We start from the raw sequence: 26,579 nt of genomic DNA, 5'->3' as shown, positions 1-26,579 counted from the left end.
AAGAGTCGAACACCACTGAGCGACTGAACAGCGACTGAACTCCATCACCAGTCACATGCCCAATTGGGTGTTGTTTTTGCTTTGGCTCTATCTCTTCATTTCTCTACTGACCTGGGGAGTTCCTCTTTCAGTATTCTATCATTTTGCATTTCATACTGTTCATGTGGTTCTCAAGGCAAGAATACTGAAGTGGTTTTTCATTCCCTTCTCCAGGTAACCACATTTTGTCAGAATTCTCCACCATGACCCATCTGTCTTTGGCGGCCCTACATGGCATGGCTTATAGTTTCATTGAGTTAGACAAGGCTGTGGTCCATGTGATTAGATTGGTTAGTTTTCTGGGATTGTGGTTTTCATTCTTTCTGCCCTCTAATGGAGAAGGATAAGAGGCTTATGGAGGCTTCCTGATGGGAGATATTGACTAGGGGTGAAAACTGGGTCTTATTCTGATAGGCGGGGCCAGGCTCAGTAAATCTTTAATCCAATTTTCTGTTGATGGGTGGAGCTGTGTTTCCTCCCTGCTATTTACCTGGAGCCAAACTATGGTGGGGACTTCCCTGGTGGCTCAGATGGTAAAGTGTCTGTCTACAATGCGAGAGACCCGGGTTCAATCCCTGGGTTGGGAAGATCCCCTGGAGAAGGAAGTGGCAATCCACTCCAGTATATTGCCTGGAAAATCCCATGGACAGAGGAGCGTGGAAGGCTACCATCCATGGGGTCCCAAAGAGTCAGACACGACTGAGCAACTTCACTTCACTTCACTTCACTTCAAACTATGGTGGAGGTAATGAAGATAATGGAGACCTCCTTCAAAAGATCCCACGCATATACTACTACACTCAGTGCCCCAAACCCTGCAGCAGGCCACCACCAACCTCTGCCTCTGCTAGAGACTCCTGAACACTCATAGGCAAGACTGGGTCAGTCTCTTGTGGGGTCACTCCTTTCTCTTGGGTCCTGGTGCACACAAAGTTCCGTTTGTCCCCCCCAAGAGTCTGTCTCCCAGTCCTGTGTAAGTTCTGGCAGCTCTGTGATGTGGTTAATGGCGACCTCTCCAAGAAAGCTTATGCCATACCTAAGATTAGCAACTATTCCCAGATTAGCAACTATTTGAATCTTCCCTTTGGAACTCAGGGCTTCCCTGGTGGCTTAGACAGTAAAGAATCTGCCTGCAATGTGGTAGACCTGGGTTCGATCCTTGGATTGGAAAGATCCCCTGGAGAAAGAAATGGCAACCCACTCCAGTATTCTTGCCTGGGAAACCCCATGGACAGAGCAGCCTGATGGGCTGTAGTCTTTGGGGTCACAAAGAGTCAGACATGCCCAAGTGAGTGACACTTTGGAACTCAGGGAAGATCATAGAGGCAGGAATCAAGAAACGGGGACAGTTTTGTTCCTTTTTATGGATGAGTAATAATCCATTGTGTGTGTGTGTGTATATATATATACACATATATCACATTTTCTTTTTTCATTCCTCTGCTAATGGACATTTAGGTTGCTTCCATGTCCTGGCTATTGTAAAAGTGCTGCAATAAACATTAGGGTGCATGTATCTTTTGGAATTATGTTTTTCTCTGGATATATGCCAGTAGTGGGATTGGTGTGTCATACGGTACTTCTATTTTTAGTTTTTTTAACGGAACCTCCGTACTGTTCTCTATAGACTGTAGTCTACCAGGCTCATCTGCCCGTGGGATTTTTCAAGAATACTGGAGTGGGTTGCCGTTTCCTCCTCAAGGGAATCCTCCCAACCCAGGGATTGAACCCTGTGTGTCTTGCATGTCTCCTGCATTGGCAGGCAGGTTCTTTACTACTAGCGCCACCTGGAAAGCCCACTGTTCTCTATAGTGGTTGTAAAAGGAATGAAATTGTGCCATTTGCAAAGGTGTGGATGGACCTAGAAGCCATCATACAAAGTGAAGTCAGAAAGAGAAAAATAAATATCGTATATTGACACATATATGTGGAATCTAGAAAAATGGTACAGATGAACCTATTTACAAAGCAGAGTTCCTGGGACAGCAAGGAGATCAAACCTGTCAATGCTAAAGGAAATCAACCCTGAATATTCATTGGAAGGACTGATGCCGAAGCTGACGCTCAAGCTCCAATACTTTGGCCACCTGATGCGAAGAGCCAACTCATTGGGAAAGACCCTGATGCTGAGAAAGATTGAGGACAGGAGGAGAAGGGGATGACAGAGGATGAAATAGTTGGATGGCACCATTGACTCAAAGGAAATGAGTTTAGCAAACTCCAGGAGATGGTGAAGGACAGGGAAGCCTGGTGTGCTGTAGTGCATTGGGTCACAAAGAGTTGGATATGACTTAGTGACTGAACAACAACAACAAAGACAATTAAATTTAGCTTCTCCTAAGCCAAAAAATCATGGTGTGGCTGATCACCTCTAAGACAGCTCCCAGTGGTCTCTACCCCATAGTTTCTATATGCTGTATAATTTCCTCCCTTCAAGTGTAAACTTTTCAACTTACTTCTAAGGAATAGTGTACAGCAGGACAGTTGTGATGGCATTCTTGACTTAGCTTATAAAAGGAGTTAATGGCTTGTTTTGGGTGCTGTATTTCATGCTGTCTCTTGAATGTCTTGCTCTGGGGAGAATCAGTTGCCATGTCATAAGACAGTGCTGTGGATAGGTACATGTGGCAAAGAACTGATGCCTACCAGGAGCCATACTGAAATGGTGTAACTCAGACTGAGACTTGAAATCAATAGTTTAACTGAAATCCATACCTGGTTTCAGGTGTTAATGAAATTCAGGTTCTTGATGTCTCATCACAGAAAGAATTCAGTGAGAGACAAAGTGATAGGTAAGAAGTGGATTTATTTAGATAGAAACACACTCCACAGACAGAGTGTGGGCCACCTCAGAAGGCAAGAGTGGCCTCACAATGTGGTGTGGTTAGTTTTCATGGGATGGGCAATTTTATAGGCTGATGAGTGGGAGGATTATTCCAATTATTTTGGGGAAAGGGCAGAGATTTCCAGGAATCAGGTCACCTCTAACTGTTTGATCTTTGATAGTCAGGCTCAGAACTGTCATGGCACTGTTGGATGTATCACTTAGCTTATGTTAGAGTATTACAATAAATGTGTGATGAAGCTCAAAGTCCACTGGAAATCGAATACTCCACCATCTTGGACCTAGTTGGTTTTAACCAGTTTTTGTCATATCCTATGTTTATGTCATTCTTTTAAAGGCTATGCCCTGCCCCCTTCCCTCCTGTTTCAATATGAGAACTTAGAAGTGTGTCCTCTTCTAGTTGAGACTTGAGATGACTGCAGCTGACATCTTGACTGTAGTCATGAGGGAGATCACAAGCCAGAATCAGCCAGTTAAGCTGCTCTCAGATTTATGATCCACAAAAACTGTGAGATAATAAACATTTGTTGTTGTGACAAATTTTGTAGTAATTCATTATTTAGCAATAGATAACTAATATCCCTAACTTGCAGGCAGAACAATCAGGCTGGGTCATGAAAACTATACTTGAGACAAAGGATGAGAAGGTAGTGATTGAGAGATCATAAGCTATTTTATTTATTGAAGAATTAAAATATTACATTAAGAAAAAACTTATCTGAAAGAGAATTAACACCAGAACTCTTTTGAATGTGATTATTACCTCAACCACCAGAAATACTGATCCTGCTGAATTCCTTCATAGTTATGTAAATCAAAGTCTAAGCAATTGGCTGAAATCAGGATGTGAGTCATTGGACAGTTCCTCTTAGAAAGACTTAGATGAATCATAAAGAAACTGAAATGAAACCTAACTTTTGGAGAAAGAGTATTTTTGTCATTCCTGTAGCCAAGGCCCCTAGTCAAAAGGAAACAGAGGATTGTGATAATGATCCAGTGAATCTGCCCCCAGAGCTCCCTTAAGCTTATCTCTTGTTTGACTTTGGAGTGTGGACTGTGTGTGATTTAGAGGCCAGAGACTTTTTGGCAATGGAAAGATGCAGAAAGTCAAGCTACAGACCCATCCTTTGATTTTGAGCCATTAGTACCACAGGTTCTCTTGCCCTTTCATGTCTGACAAATGATCAGGTATTAAAGAATGATAGGGCTACTGCCATGAGTGAGCAAAGGATTGTCTTGCTGTCTGTCAGGGAAGTGCCTGACCAACACCCTCTTCTCTAGTTGTGTAAGTCAGGGACTCCATAAGGAAGAGATGGGAGGGAGAACAAGGACACCAATTCAAGAGGTGGTCATTTAGGACTTCATGATACAAGTTGTTTTGGATTTCCAGCGATGAAAGAAGTCTCTCCAGCACATGGCAGCAGCAGGTCAGAGTCCTAGGGCCTGACTGGTTTTGTCAATCTGGCAGTTCAAGGTCAGTGCAAAGGACATCCCTAATACCTGAGGAAAGAGTTGGTAAAAAGTGAGGTCTTTACACATAAAACATCTCACCCACAGTCCCTAGGATGAGTCCCAGAGGAAAAGAAAGTGTCCATCACACTGAAACTACCCTTCCTACTATCACTTCTAATTCCTTCTCGAGAGTTTTCTCCTTTAGCTTTAGGATGGCAGTGGGGAGACAAGTAAGGGTGATGATGGCAAGATAATGGAATATTAAGTGCTGAGACATCTTTTTGTCTTCTTAAGAAACCACAGAAATCCTGCTGCTGGTATAATGAAGTTCTGCACAGGTCAATACTTTGCACAAAGGTGCAATGAGTCTTCTCTACCCATGCCTTAGGCCTCCTTGGTTTCCAAGCAGAGAAAAATCATTTCTCTTTGAGCTTCCTAAGTAGATCTTAGCTAATCTGTGATACACTCAAGACACTTGGGTATAAAAATAGTAGGAATATAACATAATAAAACAGAACAAGGAATTATCCCCATTCACTCCTGACTTGTCAAGATAAGCAGAGAAGCAATGAGGAAATTGATTACAGTTTCATCACCAACTCCTCCTTAGCACACAAGGTCAATTTTTCAAGTGAAATGTTTTATTTAACAGGCTTTTCCATATGAGCTGAATGAGGAACCAAAGTCAGGTTCCATTTAGTGGCTTTTAATTTGACCATGATACACTCATTTCTATTAGGGATAAATTGACCAGATAGATCTTACAGCATTATTTTCTGTATGCCTTAAACTGGTAATAATATAATTTTCTACTTGAATAGGGGAGCCCATATTTATCAAGCACATACTTTAAAAATTACATGACTTAACTCATTTAATTCTCAAAATAGTCCTCTGATTAAGCTCTTACCTGGATTACACATACACAGATAGTGGTGATTCCAATATACAGGAAATTAGAGTGAAACCACTGTTTTGCTTGTATATAGCAACCCTAGAAAAAATTACATGTACAAATGACACTACTATATTACTCAACTTTATCAAGAGGCTTATTTGGGATGATAGTTTGTCTCTTGCCAAGACATTTAGGACAGGCATTATATACATATATATATATATATGGATAATATTATAATATCCATATCATTATTAATATTATAATATATTATATATATATAATATGAATGAAGAAATGAGCATGAAGTAGAGAACATTAAACTAGAGACTTTTCCAGTATTGTTATCATTACAGTGGAAGTAAATAAAGTAGAAGTCTTATATATTTACACACTGCATTAAATTAGCTCCCAAGAGGCAGGTAAACAACATATGTCCTTGTATTTTTTGAACATTCACTATTGTCTTGGCATTGACAAATAGGAATATAAGCTATGCAATCCTATGACTAGTTGCATTTCAGCTTCTGCTTCAAAAGCCAGTAATGATATCATAGCCCTACCAAGCTGCAGGGCAGTTGCTGGTTGGTGGGTGCCCCAGTCTTTCTTCACAGACTGCCCACCCACCCAAATTCCAGAGATTTCCAAACAATATCAAGTGGGTGACATGGGTAACAGGACCTTAGGGACTTGGTCTAGTTGGAAGATGATTTGGGCTTCTTCTCTGGATCTAGTCAGAAGTTCCATCAACTTTTTCACCCTCAGCTCCTCACTCTTCACTTATAATTAATTCTGCTAAGGAGTTGGATGCTGCCATCTCCAAGGAATGAGAGCAGGGAAATAAGTAGAAAGAGAAGCTTTTCTGCTTCTACCTTGCAAATTTCACTTTCAATCATAAGAAGACCTAATTATTACTCAAGAAAAATCTAAACACAGTCTTTTGCCACTATCACATAAACTTTTCCCCTCTAATATAATAGTCCAGAGTAGCAAGATTCTTAATGGCATCTCTAGTCTAGATAAACTTGTTCTTTTCTTTTGCTTATGTTTTCTTTTTTGTTTTTCTTATTTTCTAGTTATATGTCTCCCTGGTCTCTCTTTTGTTTGAGGTTTCCTGTTTATGGCTGGGATCCAGTCCTGCATGACTGGATTTCTAAGGGAATTAAAGGTTTCATCACAGTGGCCAATAGCAGAAACGTTTCCAAAAATAAATTACCTTAACAGTTGAGCCTTTGGGGCAAGATGCTGGTACTCCAGATGTCCAGTCACTCGTGCCATTTACACCACAACATTGCAGCTGAAAGCCAAAGCCCCAAAAAGCAATGGTTAGTCAGATAACAGAAAGAAGACCATGGGCCTTGGAGAAAAGGTGAACCTTTCTGATTTGACTCTATAGCAGAAAATATAGAACTGACTTGTTTACTATGGCTCCTTAGAATTGAGTACTTTCAAACCTGTTATGCCATTTTGTTCACAAACCTGTTATACCAATTTATTTACATAAAACTTCTTGAAGTAGAGAGGGCATATTTAACTTATTCACATTTTATAGATCAAAAATTAGGCACACAGGGGATTTACAGTGGAGGGATCAGACCGACCACACCTAGACCCACTGTATGTCTGTTAGCATAGCTGATACCATCTTGGGCCCTTACAGTTTCTCCTGTCCTACACTGACCCTACCCCTGTGCAGTGAATCACTTCTATGTCATTAAGGGCTTTATAAATAATAGATATTGTGGCCTTTATGCTCCATTAGTTCCCAAACAATGATGAAAACTTTTGCTGATGTATTTTTGGCACCCAGACGACTAGTTACCATTCATCTTGACTTAGGAGTGCATGTCCTGTTTCCAAGCACCTACCTCCATACCCTAAGTTAACTATAAAATCCTCCTAACAACCCCGTGGCAGTGTGGAGTGTAGATGTGAATGCTTCCAAATTGTCCACCTGATCCTGATACCACCCTGTGAGTAAGCTACTGTTTAACAAACTGACCCAGTGATTATATGGAGCTACCCAGCTTGTTTTTGTCTCAAGATGCCTTCTCAGTTCACTGGGCATTTTCTGTTCCTTCCATCCTTAGACAATTGGCAAGCTAGGCAGGAGACTGAAAATGATGCAAAAATGTGTGAAGGGGCCAAGCAGGGAAAAGCTTGCTGTTGTGGGAGAAATCCCAGGTTGGCCAGCCATTTCCATGTGAGGTGATCTGGCTAAATTTATGGAACAATTCAGGCTGATGCAAGTGTACATGGACACAATGGAAACACCAAAGGACTTACTAAATACATTAACCAAAGAGGTAGCAAAGCAAAAGTGGGGGGGGGGGGGGGGGGGAGCAAAAGCAAGTGATCTATTGCAGCTGGTGCATGGCCTTTGTTATGCACTCTAAAATTTAGCACAGAAAAGGAATTACAGCTCAGCTAGGCACTAGAGAGAGATGTATGGATGGCATGTTCTACAACTTAGGACGTTATGTCAAAGAAAGTACAACAGGAAGAACCTACTGAAATGATGGAATGTAAGATGGCTAAATGCGGGGCCCTAGGCTACCCCATTCAAAGGTGAGGACTATTATTTCACAGGACACCTGGGACATCAAGAGGTGGAATTCTTGGGCTCATGACTCCTCAGAAGATGAGGACATAATTATAGAAGAAGAAGAGGACCAGCAGTCACAGCCTCTGATTCAAACTAAAGCATGGGATGCTAGAGAACTGAGAGATGATAGGAAGGAAATGGCAACCCACTCCAGTATTCTTGTGTGGAGAATCCCATGGACAGAGGAGCCTGGCAGGCTACAGTCCATGGGGTCATAAGAGTCAGATATGACTTAGCAATTAAACCGCCGCAAGAGATGAAAAACAACCCCATGAGATTTTTCCTCCCTGAACTAGTAGAAATAGCCAGAATATTTAAACAAAAAGTAGAGAGGGCACTGCAGCCTAAGCTCTCCATCTGTGCGATACTGGGGACAATGGCATTGTGTTAAAAGGGCCACAGATGTGTACAATGGCTTCTGTTATAGCACCAACTGCCTTCTGGCAATGTTTGTATGGGGCTGGTGTGGGAGAAAAATGAGGGTGCCCAGCCAACTTACTTAAGTGGATATTTGCAGGTATACCCTGGATACCTAAGGATTAGGGGTGGGGTCAAGGGTGCTCCTTGGCATGCAGGTCCCAGATTGAACAGACTATTTATTGGTCCTGCACCAATAAACAGATTGTTCTAGCATATACCGTACAAAATACACCATGATTTACGGAAATCCATCTAAGTTCCAAGGGGAAATAGCAACCATTGATGGGATATGAGGTCAAACACTGTAAAGTGAAACAAGTGAGCTTGTATTTACAAATCAGAAGATTGCCTCCCCTTCCTTTTCTGGTTTATCTTCACCCATATCTGAGTATATTTTGGGTGTGTATGTCGTATAGGACCTGGACCTCAAACCACCATGGGTGAGTTCGACTTATGGATCAGACACTCAAGATTATAAAGGTTAGTCATGCTAAATGGGAGTTGTAAAGTTGCCTATCCCCCCAGAGAGTAGTAGCAATAAACAACAATAATGGGTACCTGGGGGATAAGAAAAAATAACTTCTACCATTAAGGAATTAGAGAAAGTGGTGGTTATAATACCAGCACAAAGTCTATTCAGTAGCCCCATGAAGCCAGTGAAAAAACCAAATGGTACCTGGTGTATGGCAGTAGACTATAGAGAATTAATCAAGGTAATAACCCCTATCTACGCAGCAGTTACAAAAGCTCTTGGATAAAATTGCCACTTCTCTCAAGGATAGCCTCTTCTCAAGACAATGTCTTAGATTTGTCTAATGCCTTTTCTTAGCAAACACTTAGATAAGGGGTCCCAGGACCAGTGCACCTTAATGTGGGAAGGGGGAACAACGGACTTTTACCATCTTACCCCAATGTCATCTCACTATATGTCATGGGATGGTGGCCCTGGACTTGAAGAAATGGGCTCTCTTCTTCCTGTAGTTCTCTATCATTACATTGATGATACTAGGTTAACTTGTAATGACTTGTTTTCTCTTTCCCAAGCCTCTTCTGGAACATTTAAGCATAAAGATAGGAATTCAACACCAATAAGCTACAAGGACCTGGACAGTCAGTAAAGTTGCTAGGAGTTATCTAGTCTGCCAAGATTGAAGGGATGCCCAAAACTGCTATTGATAGAATATAGATAAACCATGCCCTATAATAGAAAAGAACTACAATCCTTTATAGGTGTGCTAGGGTATGGGCAGCCTTTTATTCTCCACCTTGTCCAAATATTGAGACCCTTATATTCTTTGGGGTTTCCCAGGTGACTCAGCAGCAAAGATTTTGCCTGCAGTATAGGAGCCATGCGAGTTGCAAACTTGGGTTTGATCCCTGCATTGGGAAGATCCCTATGAGGGAGAAATGGCAACCCACTCCAGTATTCTTGCTGGGAAAATCCCAACGGACAGAGGAGCCTGGCAGGCTGCCATCCATAGGATTGCAGACTCAAAACACTACTGAGCACACAGCACATATGATTTAGTGAAAAAGGGAAATATCTGGGTTAGGAATACCCCACCCCACAAGCCCACAAGAGGCTTTTGAAAAGGCAAAACTGATTGTCAAATAAGTCCAAGGACTGGAGGTGTTAATGCCAGACACAAGTTGTGAGTTGGATGTAAGTCTATACCCAGGAGGGTTTGAATAAGGACTATGGTAACGACAAAATGGGAAATGAGTCCCACTACGTGAGTCTGAGTGAACTCGTGATGGACAAGGAGGCCTGGCATGCTGCGATTCATGGGGTTGCAAAGAGTCAGACACGACTGAGCAACTGAACTGAACTGAGGATTTTGGTCTCAGTTTTGGGAAGGGGCAAAGAATTGATATAGTACTATGGAAAAACAATTGTCAGCAATATATCTAGACTTACAACAAACTGAGTGTCTAACCACTGACTTACCTGTCAGTGTTACCAGGCAGACACCCCTGCCTATAGCGGAATGGATTAAGTAGTAGTAGTAGTAGTAGTAGTAGTTAAGTCGCCAAGTTGTGTCTGACTCTTGTGACCCCACAGACAGTAGCCTGCCAGGCTCCTCTGTCCATGGGATTCTCCAGGCAGGAATACCAGAGTGGGTTGCCATTTGCTTAGGATGGATTAAAGACATGTTTTTAAAGCCTATGAATGCCTGTGCACAACTGAGTACCTTACAAAAGTGGCGCGCATACCTTCAAGAAAGAAGCACTTAAAACACTGGTCCACTTACGCAGGAGTTGCAAATAGTGACCTATATCTACCCACCAGAGACCCCAGTGACATCACCTGTTGGACCCGATTTACTTCAAGTACAGGAAGGTACCTGGATGCCCCTTGTGGATACATGGTACACCAAGGGCAGCTGTAAGGGTGATCTACCTTGGTGATACACCATAGTTGTTCTTCTGGATTCAGATGTCATCTGGTTCAAGGAAGGGACTGGACATAATAGCCATTGGGCAGAACTCAGAGCAGGATGGCTGGTGATTGCTTACAATCCCATGCCCCTCAACCTTGCCACTGACATTTGGGCAGTATGGAAAGGCTTGACAATATGGATGTCTCAATGGCATCAAGATAATTGGAAACAGTAAATGAACCTCTGTGGGAGTCTGAGTCATGGGCTGATATCTGAACTGCTTGCGTACAACCTGATACACTAGCATGGGCAAGAGGCTTGTGTCTGCAAGAACTACAGACCTCCTCCAATGCAGCAGAATGACTCCACCAAAAGTCAGACATAGAATTCCCAAAACAACTTGGGAAATAGTGAAAAGGCTTCATTTGCCTCTCAAATCTATAGGCCTCCAACTTACAGGTAAGGACTGCCTTATGCATCATTTGAGGTGGTGCCCTCCTCTGGTTACCAGATGGCAAGTGGGCCACGTAGGCTTTTGCCTGTGTCAGAAGGCAAAATTGTCAAACTATCAAAATTGGAAGTTACATGTGGAACACCAGCCCAAATTGGCAGTGATCAGGTGACTGGACTTGAAAGATAAGAGTGAGCAGAAGCCCAAGAAATTCCTTGGACTTTCAATCTACCATAAAACCCCACCATTGTTCAGTTGTATCTGACTCTTTATGACCCCACGGACTGCAGCATGCCAGGCTTCCCTGTCCTTCACTGTCTCTGAGAGTTTGCTCAAACTCATGTCCATTGAACTGATGATGTCATCCAGCCATCTCATCCTCTGTCGTCCCCTTCTCTGCCTGCCCTCATCTTTCCCAGCATCAGGGTCTTTTCAAATGAGTCAGCTCTTCACATCAGGTGGCTGAAGTATTGGAGTTTCAGCTTCAGCATCAGTAGTTCAAAAGCATCAATTCTTTGTCACTCAGCTGTCTTATAGTACAACTCTCATATTTGTACATGACTACCAGAAAAATCATAGCTTTGACTATAGCTTTGTCGACAGAATGATGTCTCTGCTTCTTAATATGCCAAGTTTGTCACAGCTTTTCTTCCAAGGAGCAACAGTCTTTTAATTTCATGGCTGCAGTCACTGTAGCTGGCTTTATAAAATGTGTCAACCAGATAGATGTTAAAAGCCCTATTTCCTGAGGGCACATTAAAAGTTTTGTCCTGAGGGCTGTCTGAAGCTATCAGACTATTAAATGCCTTGGGCTAACAATCTGCATGTGAATGGCTGGATGGATGGACAATAAAACGGAGGCTGAGGGTGCAGGTTCAAAAGGGAGGTCTTGTCCTAACATATAGCACAGGAACTCTGCTCAGTGTTATGTGGCAGCCTGGGTAAGAGGGGAGTTTGGGAGAGAATGAACATGTGTATATGTATGGCTGAGTCTTTTTGCTGTTCACCTGAAATTATCACCACATTGTTAATCAGCCATGTTGTTATTCAGTCATTAAGGCATATCTGACTCTTTGCAACCCCTTGGACTGCAGCATGCCAGGCTTCTCTGTCCTCCACTATCTCCTTGAGTTTGCTTGAATTCATGTCCATTTGAGTCAGTGATGCTATCTAACAATGTTATCCTCTGACACCCCCTTCTCTTTTGCCTTCAATCTTTCCCAGCATCAGGGTATATACCCCAAAATAAATTTAAAAGTTTTTTAAACAAGGAAGCCTTGAGCCTATCAGGTAGGATGAAGATCTTGTGGGTTTTTTTGTTTGTTTGTTTGTTTGCTTTTTAGGAGGATGCCACAGGACGAAAACTTTTATATAGAAAGTTTATATAGAAATGGGACCCCTTCAGGCCCAAATCACCTCTCCAGAAGCATTAGCACAGTGAGCTAAACCCACAAGAAGTAGGTTTACTCAGGTGGATTCCCACTGAGCCCCTATCTGCAATTTGAGTTTACCTCTCGGAGATGTTAAAGGACAAATTGCGTAGTGTTGTTAGGTAGTTAGAATAGAAAAAAAGAGTCCAAAATGGTAGTAGCTAAAAGACAAAGAAAAGAAGAAGCCTGAGAAAATGGAACAAAAGAAAATCTGAGGACTGTCGTGAGAACCTCAGGTGAAACAAACAGCCTTCCTGGCTATCCCAGTTTACATAGAACTGTAACAGAGCTGTAACACCTGTCCACGGTTGCAAAGCTTTGCTGTGATGAGACAGAACCAAGGAAATTACACACACACACACACACACCCCGACAGTATCACCCACTGGGAAAAAAGCCAAAATTGGGGATAGTTTTCTCCAATGCTACTCATGAATGAGATTTTGCCTTATCTTTTACCCCAAAACATCTCTGTTGTCACCTACAGTGTTTGCCTCATGGACTATTTGGCTCTAGTTACTGGAAATATGTTCCTCTCCTGTGGCTCAAACATATGCAGAGGTCCACAACTATCCTTACTTCTGGGTCTGTGGCCTGTCTCCAGTACCAAGGGAATTCTGTGAAAATTTCAGCCACTCATCTGTACTAAATGTAGACAGTGGCTTGGACTGGTGACCAAAAATCCCCTTGCTATGTGACTCCTGTTTATGGAACCTCTATGTTTAACTATAGTGACTCTAAATAGTATGTTTTTCCCCTGCTGTGAAGTAGATCAAATAATCTCCAGATTCCCACGGTTTGTCAAATTTGGGATGGCTTAGGGGGTAGATGGGAGGTGAGTATGGAGTCTTGATGTCCATAGCCCCCATCTATATAGAAAGGAGCAATCATCCAAACAAGGGCTTCCCTAGCGGCTCAGACGGCAAAGAGTCTGCCTACAATGCAGGAGACCTGGGTTCAATCTCTGGATTAGGAAGATCCCCTGGAGAAGAGAATGGCAACCCACTCCAGTATTTCTTGCCTGGAGAATCCCATGGACAGAGGAGCCTGGTGGGTCATGGGCCATGGGGTCACAAAGAGCTGGACACAACTGAGTGACTTTCACTTTCAAACTTTCATACCCAAACAAATCATACACACATGGAGGTGGGAGGGGGGCTTCCCTACTGTCTGTCAAGTAATTCACAAGATATTATATTCTAAATGGACAGGAAAAGAAGAAGCTCCCTACAAAGCAGGTGCCTCTCTCGTTCCCAAACAAGAGATCTGAATATTTGGAGTCTCTGTGTGGGCTTTTCTGCCCTATGAGTGGACAGATTGATGCACCTTGAGATTTCTTTCCCGCTGGGCTGGTATATATACCCCTTTACTGGAAGTTCCCCATAACCTTCCTGCTATTAAGTCGGCCTGTGGTAGTATGTCATGATGGGAATGGTCAACATTTATTTTCCTTCCCTAAAACGTAGATATAAGTGCTAAACTGGAAACCCAGGAGTTAGCATACCCCTCCTTCCCCCAGGAACACATCAAAATTGCATCTACATGTGGAACAATTCTCACTGAAAACTAACTAAAAAAGGGCAGAAGGACTCCTGTACAACTAAGGCTGAAAGAAAGATACACATGTGATCAGGAGGCCAGGACCTATGACCTTTGGAGAGGACTCAGAGTAAAAAGGAGTGTACATGGGTGGGACACCACCCACTCTGGGGAGTGAGAAGTTGAGAGCCACAAATCTGGAGCCCCAGTCCTGGGGTCCTACACTGGGGAGACAAAGTCCCTTTGTTGATTGGAGGACTGTTTGAATTAACAAGAGAGCTGTAGAAGCCTGGACTCCACCATGAGGAGCACATGCATGCTGGCTTTCCTCTAAGGCAAGGTGGAGAGAGGTCTGCTTTAGTGGGTGCCAGGTTGCTTGCAACTACCTGTGGGCATGCCCCAACCTGAGTCGAGCAAATACTCTTTCCCCACTCATTCCAAGTCAGTGCAGCAAGGGATCTGGGGCGGCCATGACCAAAGAAATGATTCAAACCTTAGAAACAGAGGTGACCCAGTATTGGCACAGAGCCTGGGTGGGGCAGCAGCTGCCATTGTTGGTGCTCACTCAAGCAGTACATCAGAAACATCCTAGGTCCCTGATAGAGGCTGCTTCACCACAGCTTACCACCACCCCCCACACACACCCTGAGAGTTCACGTGGACCTCACCTGCCCTGAGGGTGGCTCCACAACAGGGCAGGGAAGACAGAGGCTGGGGGCAGTGACTGGCAGTGAGGGAAAGGGGGATTTGCACCCAAGGCTGCTTCTGAGCAGAATGAGGGAAACAACTGCAGGTAACTGCAAAGCAGCACATCAAAGACAGCTCAGATTATACCACAGGTTGCAGAACATAAGGTTAATAACATTAGTTGCTTTCATATATTACAATAATGAATAAATAGAATTTGAAATTAAAAACACAATGCCATTTACATTAGCATTCCCAAAAATGAAATACTTAGGTATAAATCTAACAAAATAAGTGTAAGATCTTTCTTATCCTATATAAAATCAACACACAGAAATCCCTTGCATTCCTATACACTAATAATGAGAAAGTAGAAAAAGAAATTAAGGAAACAATTCCATTCACCATTGCAACGAAAAGAATAAAATACTTAGGAATATATCTACCTAAAGAAACTAAAGACCTATATATAGAAAACTATAAAACACTGATGAAAGAAATCAAAGAGGACACTAATAGATGGAGAAATATACCATGTTCATGGATCGGAAGAATCAATATAGTGAAAATGAGTATACTACCCAAAGCAATTTACAAATTCAATGCAATCCCTATCAAGCTACCAGCCACATTTTTCACAGAACTAGAACAAATACTTTCAAGATTTGTACGGAAATACAAAAAACCTCGAGTAGCCAAAGCAATCTTGAGAAAGAAGAATGGAACTGGAGGAATCAACTTGCCTGACTTCAGGCTCTACTACAAAGCCACAGTCATCAAGACAGTATGGTACTGGCACAAAGACAGACATATAGATCAATGGAACAAAATAGAAAGCCCAGAGATAAATCCACACACATATGGACACCTTATCTTTGACAAAGGAGGCAAGAATATACAATGGAGTAAAGACAATCTCTTTAACAAGTGGTGCTGGGAAAACTGGTCAACCACTTGTAAAAGAATGAAACTAGATCACTTCTAACACCGCACACAAAAATAAACTCAAAATGGATTAAAGATCTAAATGTAAGACCAAAAACTATAAAACTCCTAGAGGAGAACATAGGCAAAACACTCTCCGACATAAATCACAGCAGGATCCTCTATGATCCACCTCCCAGAATTCTGGAAATAAAAGCAAAAATAAACAAATGGGATCTAATTAAAATTAAAAGCTTCTGCACAACAAAGGAAAATATAAGCAAGGTGAAAAGACAGCCTTCTGAATGGGAGAAAATAATAGCAAATGAAGCAACTGACAAACAACTAATCTCAAAAATATACAAGCAACTTCTGCAGCTCAACTCCAGAAAAATAAACGACCCAATCAAAAAATGGGCCAAAGAACTAAATAGACATTTCTCCAAAGAAGACATACGGATGGCTAACAAACACATGAAAAGATGCTCAACATCACTCATTATTACAGAAATGCAAATCAAAACCACAATGAGGTACCACTTCACACCAGTCAGAATGGCTGCAATCCAAAAATCTGCAAGCAATAAATGCTGGAGAGGGTGTGGAGAAAAGGGAACCCTCCTACACTGTTGGTGGGAATGCAAACTAGTACAGCCACTATGGAGAACAGTGTGGAGATTCCTTAAAAATTGCAAATAGAACTACCTTATGACCCAGCAATCCCACTGCTGGGCATACACACCAAGGAAACCAGAATGGAAAGAGACACATGTACCCCAATGTTCATCGCAGCACTGTTTATAATAGCCAGGACATGGAAACAACCTAGATGTCCATCAGCAGATGAATGGATAAGAAAGCTGTGGTACATATACACAATGGAGTATTACTCAGCCGTAAAAAGAATTCATTTGAATCAGTTCTGATGAGATGGATGAAACTGGAGCCGATTATACAGAGTGAAGTAAGCCAGAAAGAAAAACACCAATACAGTATACTAACACATATATATGGAATTTAGGAAGATGGCAATGACGACCCTGTATGCAAGACAGGGAAAGAGACACAGATGTGTATAACGGACCTTTGGACTCAGAGGGAGAGGGAGAGGGTGGGATGATTTGGGAGAATGACATTCTAACATGTATACTATCATGTAAGAATTGAATCGCCAGTCTATGTCTGACGCAGGATGCAGCATGCTTGGGGCTGGTGCATGGGGATGACCCAGAGAGATGCTATGGGGAGGGAGGTGGGAGGCGGGTTCATGTTTGGGAACGCATGTAAGAATTAAAGATATTAAAATTAAAAAAATAAAATACTAAAAAAATTTAAAAAAAAAAAGATCTTTCTTATCCTATATAATAGGAAACCTATAAAACTCTGATGAACAAAATCAAGTAAATGGGGAAGTATGCCATTTCCATGGATAGGAAGACTCAGTGTTATCAAGATATCAGTTCTTCTCAACTAGATCTATAGATTCAATGCTGCTGCTGCTGCTGCTAAGTCGCTTCAGTCGTGTCTGACTCTGTGCGACCCCATAGATGGCAGCCCACCAGGCTCTGCCGTCCCTGGGATTCTCTAGGCAAGAACACTGGAGTAGGTTGCCATTTCCTTCTCCAATGCATGTTACCCAATCAAAATCTCAGCCAGTTATTTAATGGATATCAACCAGCTGATTTGAAAGTTTTATATAGAGAAAAAAATGGCAACCCGCTCCAGTATTCTTACCTGGAGAATCCTGTGGATAGAGGAGCCTGGAGGGCTGCTGTCCATAGGGTAGCACAGACTCGGACATAACTGAAGCGACTTAGCATGCATGCATGCATTGGAGAAGGAAATGGCAACCCACTCCAGTATTCTTGCCTGGAGAATCCCAGGGACAGAGGAGCCTGGTGGGCTGCCGTCTATGGGGTCGCACAGAGTTGGACACGACTGGAGCGACTTAGCAGCAGCAGCAGCAGCAGCTTAGAGAGGCAAAAGACCCATAATTGTCAACACAATACTGAAGGAAAAGAACAAAGTTGGAGGACTGATACTACCCAACTTTAAGACTTTCTACAAAGCTGCAGCAATCAAGATATTGTGGTATTGGTGAAAGAACAGGCAAATAGATATAGAGAGCCCAGAAGCAGGCCTGCGTAAAGATAGTCAACTGATCTTTGACAAAGGAGCAATACAATGCAAAAAAGACAGCTCCACAAATGGTGCTGGAAAAATTAGACATTCATATACCAAAAACAAAAACATAAAAACAAACAAACAAAAATAAACAAACAGAGACAGAGAACCTACACCATTCACAAAAGTTAACTCAAAATAGGTTATAGATCTAAGAGTAAAATACAACACTACAAAAATCTTAGAAGATAATATGGGAGAAAACCTACATGACCTTGGTTATGATGATATCTTTTTTGAAACCACACCAAAAGTATGATTCATGATAGAAACAATGGATAAGTTTGACTTGGCTAAAATTAAAAACTTCTATTCTGCAAGAGACAGTATCTGGAGAAATAGAAGACAAACCACAGACTTGGAGAAAATATTTGCAAAAGACACATCTGATAAATGACTGTTACCTAAAAATCTATATATATATAAGAGAGAGAGAAACCTCTTAAAACTGAGCAATAAGATAACAACTAACCTGATTAAAAAATGAACCAACAAACTTAACAGACACCTCACCAAAGAAGATATAGAAATGCAAAATAAACATATGAAAATCTACATCATACGTCATCAAGGAAATGAAAATTAAAGTAATGAGCTCACAGTACACACTTATTAGGATGGTCAAAATCTGGAACACTGACACTAAATACTGTTGAGGATGTGGAGCAACAGGAACTTTCATACGTTGCTGGTGGGAATGAGAAGTGGTACCAATGCTTCAGAAGACCATTTGGAGGTTTCTTACAAATTATGCATACTTTTACTAAATGATCCATCAATCACACTCTGGTATTTATCCAAAGAAGTATAAAACTTATGTACACAAACAAAAATGCAGCTCATTAATGATTACGGAAGCTTTATTCTTAATTGCCAAAACTTGGAAGCGACCAAGATGTCCTTCAATAAGTGAATAAGTAAGTAAGCTGTGGTATATCCAGACAATGGAATATTAACACTAAAAAGAATTGAGCTATCAAGTCATGAAAAGACAAGGAGGAATCTTAAATGCATATTAGTAAGTGGAAGAAGCCAATTTGAAAAGTTTATAAACAGTATGACTTCAACTGTTTGGCATTCTGAAAAAGACAAAACTATTGAAAAATAAAAAGATCAGTGGCTGTGAAGGATGAGGGGAGGAGGAGGAGGGAACATAGAGGGTTTTTAAGAGGGCAAAGCTACTCTGCATGATATTATAATGATGCATATATGTCATTATAAGTTTTTTCAAATGCATAGAATGTGTAACACCAAGAGTAAACTCTAATGTAAACTATGGACCTTGGGTGATAATTATGTGTCAATGTAGGATCAGCATTTATTTTTAAAAAGTACCATTCTGGTGAGTGATGTGGATAATGGGGGAGACTATACAAGTGTGGGAGTATATGGGATATCTCTGTACCTCCCTTTCAGATTTGTTGTAAACCTAAGACTGCTCTTGGACAATGGACATGAGTTTGAGCAGGCTCCAGGAGATGTTGAAGGACAGGGAGGCCTGGCATGCTGCAGTCCATGGGGTTGCAAAGAGTCATGACTGAGCAACTGAACAACAACAAGACTGCTCTTAAAAAACTGGTTTTTATTTTTTAATTAATTAATTAAGTTTTTTTTTTTTTTTACTTTACAATATTGTATTGGTTTGCCACACATTGACATGAATCCACCATGGGTGTACATGCATGCAAATAAAGCCGCTAACTAAGCCATAAATCTCATTAGGTAAGAATTAAATCTTTACCATTATTTATGGCTTCAAAAATTTAAGTCACTATTGGAAATTTGTCTTTTGACCAAAAATGATCAGGAAAGAGCTTACTTTTGATTATATTATTTTTAAAATGGATATAAGAAGGCTGTGGTACATATACACAATGGAGTATTACTCAGCCATTAAAAAGAATACATTTGAATCAGTTCTGTTGAGATGGATGAAACTGGAGCCGATTATACAGAGTGAAGTAAGCCAGAAAGAAAAACACCAATACAGTATACTAACACATATATATGGAATTTAGAAAGATGGCAATGATGACCCTGTATGCAAGAAAGCAAAAAAGACACAGATGTGTATAGCGGACTTTTGGACTCAGAGGGAGAGGGAGAGGGTGGGATGATTTGGGAGAATGGCATTGAAACATGTATACTATCATATAAGAATCGAATCACCAGTCTACCCGATGCAGGATACAGCATGCTTGGGGCTGGTGCAGGGGGATGACCCAGAGGGATGTTGTGGGGAGGGAGGTGAGAGGGGGGTTCATGTTTGGGATCGCATGTACACCCATGGTGGATTCATGTCAGTGTATGGCAAAACCAATACAGTATTGTAAAGTAAAATAAAGTAAAAATAAAAATTAAAAAAAATAAGTAAATAAAATGGATATACATATGTTTGTTAAATTCCATTTGCTAAATGTGTACTTAAATGCTATGTAACCTTCATTAAGCCAGAGAAAAGGGAAAACATTTTTAAAATGCAAGGAGAAATGTGAGTTTAAGATAACAAAATGTTCTGTCTTATTTCAACACAGTTCCAAATTCTCACCTTCTTGAAAAAAATCGATTTTGGTTACTTTGACTAGAGTGCCAAAGTTACTCTTTCCCTATATGGAATCATCTAGGTGATTCTGCATCACTTTATGGTTTCTCAGAGCTTAAACATACACACACACACACACACACACACACACACACACACACACACACACACACAAATGGCTTTTTAAATCAAAGTTATTATTTTTATATTTAATTTTGAAATGATATAATACCTATTATTTGCTTTAAAAAGTTCTAGCAAAAAAATGCGTAGAGGATTGGCTGAAACAATATTGGCAAAATGTTCACTGTTAAAGCTGGGTGATATGTACCCAGAGATTCATTTTGCTATTACTCACTTTTCTTTTATATCAGCCTAGAAATTCTATAATAAAAGGTTTATAAACTGGATTTTTAAAAGAAAGAAGAATAGGGATCCAGAAAGTTAACTGACTTTCCCAAAGCCACCCAATCCTGGTCTCTGGACTTTAATTCCTGCGCTATTTCTTTTACCCCACACTAAGCAGGCATGGCAGGGCCACAGGCGGCTCCAAGTGGTCATAATGGTATTGTCTCGGACACAGACTAGGCCACTGTCAGACTGGCTCCCTGACCCCAGCACACCAAGGAAGGAATGCTGAGTTAAAATATATGTTTGTGGTGGGGAGGGGCATGAGAAATGGGGTTCTGGTGAACTAGGTAAAAAGAATGAGTTGGGCTACTCAGGAATTCAAAAGAAATTTCCTATAATAAACAATTTCTGTTTTCAGAAAAAAAATTGGAAAATACAGAAACTAATCCAGTATGACATGTTTGGGTCTTTTTCACATCTTACTAGGGCTGAAACAATGAGTCTGAGTGGGTAAAGAGCAAAAGAGAGAATGTATTAATAGACAGCTTTGTCCCAACCAGGCTCTCATGCTCTCCTGTTTCTGACAACCAGCGTTATTCTGAACCTAGGGGCTGTGGACCTCAGATTCTGAAGCTTTCATGAAAGAGTGACCCTTCCAGTGCCCAGGGACTGAGGCTGGAAAATTACATCTGGGCTGAGTTAAGGAGGATTTTGTACTCACAAATGACTGGATGGAGTCCCACGCTGCCTTGGTGCTGTTGTCTGAGTTGTATCGCTGGATGCTCTTGGTCAAACCCTCAGCCACGTATTCCTTCAGCTGTATGGGGCACATTCCACCAAAGGAGGCGTTGTAAAAAGCAGGTGAGTTCAAGGAACAGGGAATTTCTAATGCAGGTTAATAAAATGGTTCCATTTGCTCCTCCCTTCCAAGTGATCTCTCCAGAACTAAGTCAGGAGAGGGAGCTTATATATAGGAAGAAATGCTGAGGATGGAATGGCAATGAAGGAAGAAACACACAGCATTTTCTTGACCTTCCAAAGCCCTGGGTCTACAAAGGATGCAAAGGGGCAAACCAAACATGGGCTCTCTTAGGCATTCTAAGAGAATGTTTCTTAGATATTCTCCACTGCCAGATAGATGGAGAAAAATAAATAGGTAAATAGGGGGAAGATAAACTTGATTTTTACTGTTCTTCCCATTCATCCTTCAAAGCACCACTCAAATACAATCACCTTCATAATTTTTTTCTCCCCAATTACAATCAATCTCTTTTCCCATCATCCTTCCACTTTGACTCTAGCTCTATCATAGGACTTACTTGTGCCAACTTCTCCTCCCCACCCCCACCCCCACTCTTAGCAATCCAACAATGAATTGTGTTTTCTGTAACTTACCTTCTGTTCGTACACAAAGAGCAGGATGGCCAAGGTCACCTCAGCAAGGAGGATAATCAGCAGCAGGATAAAGAACTGGGGCAAAGCAAAAAGATGCTCACAGCACTGAGCCCAGATACTCCCCCACTCCCACTCTACCCTGGGAGCACAAAGGCAGATCTCTGTACATGGGCAGAAGTTCCCACCTACTCGAGCTTTCATAGGTTTTTTCATGTTTTGTAAGGAATATCTGTTCTTTTCCTACAACCAGACTTCAAGACTCTAGAGGGCAGATCAGCTATCTTCCAGCTTTTCTCTCTTCTTCCCATTGCACCTGTTGAGTTCCAGGCACATAGTGAATATGGATTACCATTTGTTGAATCAGTGAAGCAGTTTTGACATTAGCTAACTGAAACTGTTGAACAGAAGACTTGTAAACTAAATCATGTGTCTTCAGAGTTTGGGGCCTGGTTCTTTCTGCAAGCAGAGGGCTATTTTGGGGTGGAGGAAGGTGATAATAAAGGCTGAGAGGAGCCCTGTACAGCCAGGGAGAAGAGGTGCTCTAATCATGATCTTCACTCTTACTCAACTCCAATTTTAGATGTTTGTGCTAATCACACTTAACAGCAAACACATTTTCACTTTTTAATTTTCTTTCATTGTTTTACCCCAACACAAACTTTGATTATTTAAAACCTTTTTCCCAAGTCTATTATCTTCCATCTTTTGCTAATAGTCTGGGAACTATCAGAGAACAAGGACTTTCTTATTCTATCTTTTGGCTTCAGTTTAACACATAAAGGAAAGAAGATTAACCACATGACTTGAGGAAGAAGAAAAGTGATTGGGAACCTATATTTATGGATAGCTGCTACTGCTAAGTCGCTTCAGTCGTGTCCAACTGTGTGCGACCCCACAGACGGCAGCCCACCAGGTTCCACCATCCCTGGGATTCTCCAGTCAAGAACACTGGAGTGGGTTGCCATTTCCTTCTCCAATGCGTGAAAGTGAAAAGTGAAAGTGAAGTCACTCAGTCGAGTCTGACTCTGTGTGACCCCATGGACTGCAGCCCACCAGGCTCCTCCATCCATGGTATTCTCCAGGCAAGAGTGATGGAGTGGGTTGCCATTGCCTTCTCCAAGTGACACCCTGCTGCTGTTGCTGCTGCTAAGTCGCTTCAGTCGTGTCCAACTCTGTGCGACCCCGTAGACAGCAGCCCACTAGGCTCCTCTGTCCCTGGGATTCTCCAGGCAAGAATACTGGAGTGGGTTGCCATTTCCTTCTCCAATGCATGAAAGTGAAAAGTGAAAGTGAAGTCGATCAGTCGTGCCTGACTCTTAGCAACTCCATGGACTACAGCCTACCAGGCTCCTCCATCCATGGGATTTTCCAAGCAAGAGTATTGGAGTGGGGTACCATTGCCTTCTCCGATTTATGGATAGAGTGGTGCTTTACTATCGAGCTCTGTGTGGGCACACCAGAGAAATGAGAAACTCTTCTTTCATAGAGCTTATAGGCAAAGCCCAAGTCTAAAGGTGATCCTGAGCCTAGTTAGCTGACAGGGAGAAAGTGAAAGGCTCTAGTATCTCTCACGTTAGACTTCAATGGGCCTCAGCCTAGGCTCTCACCCAGCTGGGCCACTCACTAGCTGGTCTGAGATACATACATATCCTCTGCCATCTTAGGAGGATCACAATACTCAGAAGAATCTAGAGACTAGATTTTCCACCAGCTAGTTAGTGACTCTGAGTCAGATCCTGGATATATATACTAATGTGAGGAAGATTTAGGTAGATGGATGACGCTTGATTTCAACCATATATAAAGAATAAATAAAAAGCTATGAATGCAAATTATATTGATAAGGGTCATCATTAACAGTGTAAAATGGATACTAAGGAGGACAGTGATATCTTCTCTTATTTGTCCCTCTCAGAAACAAAATACTGTGGGCCTAGACACACTGGACTGAGCTGAGGTGCCAACTTCACGTTCCAACAATTTCTTTGCACTAATAGATGAAGTACCAGAAAACGTCTTGCCTGTGGTTTAAGGCATCATGCCCACCTCCCCCTAAGTGGGGGCACATCAGCTGTGAGAGTCACTCACCGACATAAGCAGGCACTTATTCTCCTTGATGGATCCCATGCAGCCCAGGAAGGCAACCACCATGATGACGGAACCCACAATGACAAGCACATTGCCCAGCGTGAGAGAAGGGAGGTTATGGAAGAGTACTCCAAACTTGCTGTGGATCAGGAGGTAGATCCCAAGGCCCAAAATGCAGCAGCCACAGAACTGAAAAGAAGAATCACATAACATTCTGAAATGCAAGGGTGTTCTTAAATATCTCCTCATATCCCCTTACTTGACATTAGAATCCTTTTTCCCCATTGGCTCTAGCCAACAAACTCTTTACCTAGATTTCTCCAAGTGCCTAAAAAAAAGGTATCATCTCCTGTGATGTCCCACGCATACCTCATCCTATTCCTATCAGATAACAAAAACGTCATTCCTATGGATAACACAGTATTTTCATGATTCAGATTCCTACTCCTTTTTCTAGATCTTCATGATTCAGATCCCTACTCCTTACTGGCTCAACTGCTTATATGTGGTCTTCACTTTGTAAAGGGAATACACTGGTTGAGAAGTTCATCTTTCTTGGCAGAAAACCAGAGAGGCCAAACTTTTAAGAATCTTCTCATAGAAACATGAGTAACAACTCATCCTATGACTGAAATTCAATTGCTAAATTTGATATAGTGAAAGTGAAAGTGTTAGCCTCTCAGTCCTGTCCAGCTTTTTGTGACCCCATGGATTATATACTGCTCCCCCACCTCCCCCAGGCTCCTCTGTCTATCCACAGAATTCTCCGGACAAGAATACTGGAGTAGGTTATCATTCCCTTCTCCAGGGGGTCTTCACGACACAGGGATTGAACCCTGGTCTCCAGCATTGCAGGCAGATTCTTCACTGTCTGCGTCACCAGGGAAGCCTTAATATAGTGAAATCTCCCCAGGAAAGGGGACTTCCTTTTTGACCAGCTATTTTTCCCAAGGATTCAGGAGGGTTGGGGTCAGGGGAGCAAGAAAAAAAGCATTCAATACAGGGAGTGTAAAATCTTAGGTTTCTCACCCATAGATGTCAGCAGTGAGCAGTAATAGCCTAAAGCTCCCAGAGAAATAGCCTCACCAATCACACTGGTGTCTTTCAATTTTGCAGGCTTTTCTTACGGCAGGATGGGAAAAGGGGAGAAAATTATCATTCCCTTCTTCTTAGGCTGGGTGTACTTCACATGACCTTTGCATGCATGATTTGCACTCCACATCAGGCTCTTCAGGAGAGGAGAGAGAAGTAGAGTGTAGCTAGGAAGAGGTGAGCTTAACCATGCTCAGAAAATACACACTTACCCAAAAGATCAAATTGAAGAAAAACAGGACATACTTCAGCAGTTTCAAGCTACTCATGCCCATGCTTGAGATATTCTTGCCCTAAAAAGTAGAAGGAAGAAGAGAGGATGTGAGTGGCCTGACTCTGCAAAGTGGCACCAGAGATCAGAGGACACAAATGTCCAGGGTTCAAGGGTCTCCAGCATCACTGTGAGTTTTAGCTGTGACTCTTCTTTGGAAAGTTTCCCCAGACTTCTTGCTCTTTTAATCTCTGAATTGAGGTACCAATTAGCTCATCTTGGACATTCACTTTTGCTTCAGTTCAGCAAGCCAGGGTGCTTAACATTTAATTAGGCACTCTAGAAATAAGTAGTAAAGCCATTCTTGGAGGAGGGTGAATTACAGTGACACAAAGCAGGCATCTGGGGGATAAAGGATAATCTGGTCAACCATCTGGGGAGGTCAGTGACTTGATCTACCAGTTTCTTAAATACCCTGAGATGCACACACACTCTACATTTGGTCTATGAACTTCTCTACATGAAAGTGGAGGGAGCATACCTATGCCTCATTCTTTTACCAAAGAAACATATATCGTGTTTTCTGTTCTAGGTGCTGTGGGAGATACAACCATTACTAAGCAATAACTATTTTCCAGAGAATGTCAGTCTTACAGCAGAGATAAAACTGACCAACAAATATCCAATGAAGAAATGAAAAGAGATTAGCAATGAGAGCTTGAATTTTTAAAAAATAGAATTTCATTTTTCAGTAGAGGACATCAATATTCAAAATCTGGTCCTCAATTCTAGAGATCCAGATACACATTTTTAAATTTTCTTTCAGAATTAATGAGGTTATATAGAGGGACTCCTGTTTAAAAGCTGCACATAAGACTGATATATAAGGCAGAATGTCAATTTATTGCTTTTCTCCCAATATAACTATGACTTTTCTAGTTCATGGATTGCTTTTATAATCCATTACACTGTCCTTGCAGTGTCAAGATGCCCAGAAATCAGGTGATATTAAGGGATAGTTCATTTAGGCTGTAAATAAGCCTAA

General features: G+C 41.6%; 1 protein-coding gene across 2 annotated transcripts in view; it reads right to left on the bottom strand.

The window, feature by feature from the left end:
* Window positions 1-3,538: 3,538 nt before the first annotated feature.
* The window catches only part of CD53 (CD53 molecule), a 38,370-nt gene continuing 15,329 nt past the window's right edge, over window positions 3,539-26,579 (bottom strand). The window contains 7 exon segments of one of the 2 annotated variants that reach the window (NM_001282247.1): window positions 3,539-4,384; window positions 5,247-5,330; window positions 6,451-6,531; window positions 21,470-21,565; window positions 22,144-22,218; window positions 24,232-24,420; window positions 25,536-25,616. In NM_001282247.1, the coding sequence (NP_001269176.1) occupies window positions 4,313-4,384; window positions 5,247-5,330; window positions 6,451-6,531; window positions 21,470-21,565; window positions 22,144-22,218; window positions 24,232-24,420; window positions 25,536-25,598 (660 nt within the window). In that variant the 5' untranslated portion in view covers window positions 25,599-25,616 and the 3' untranslated portion in view covers window positions 3,539-4,312. 2 annotated transcript variants of the gene reach the window in all.

Source organism: Ovis aries, chromosome 1, assembly GCF_016772045.2.
Source record: "Ovis aries strain OAR_USU_Benz2616 breed Rambouillet chromosome 1, ARS-UI_Ramb_v3.0, whole genome shotgun sequence".
NCBI lineage: Eukaryota > Metazoa > Chordata > Mammalia > Artiodactyla > Bovidae > Ovis > Ovis aries.
This window is presented reverse-complemented; position numbering and strand designations above follow the sequence as displayed.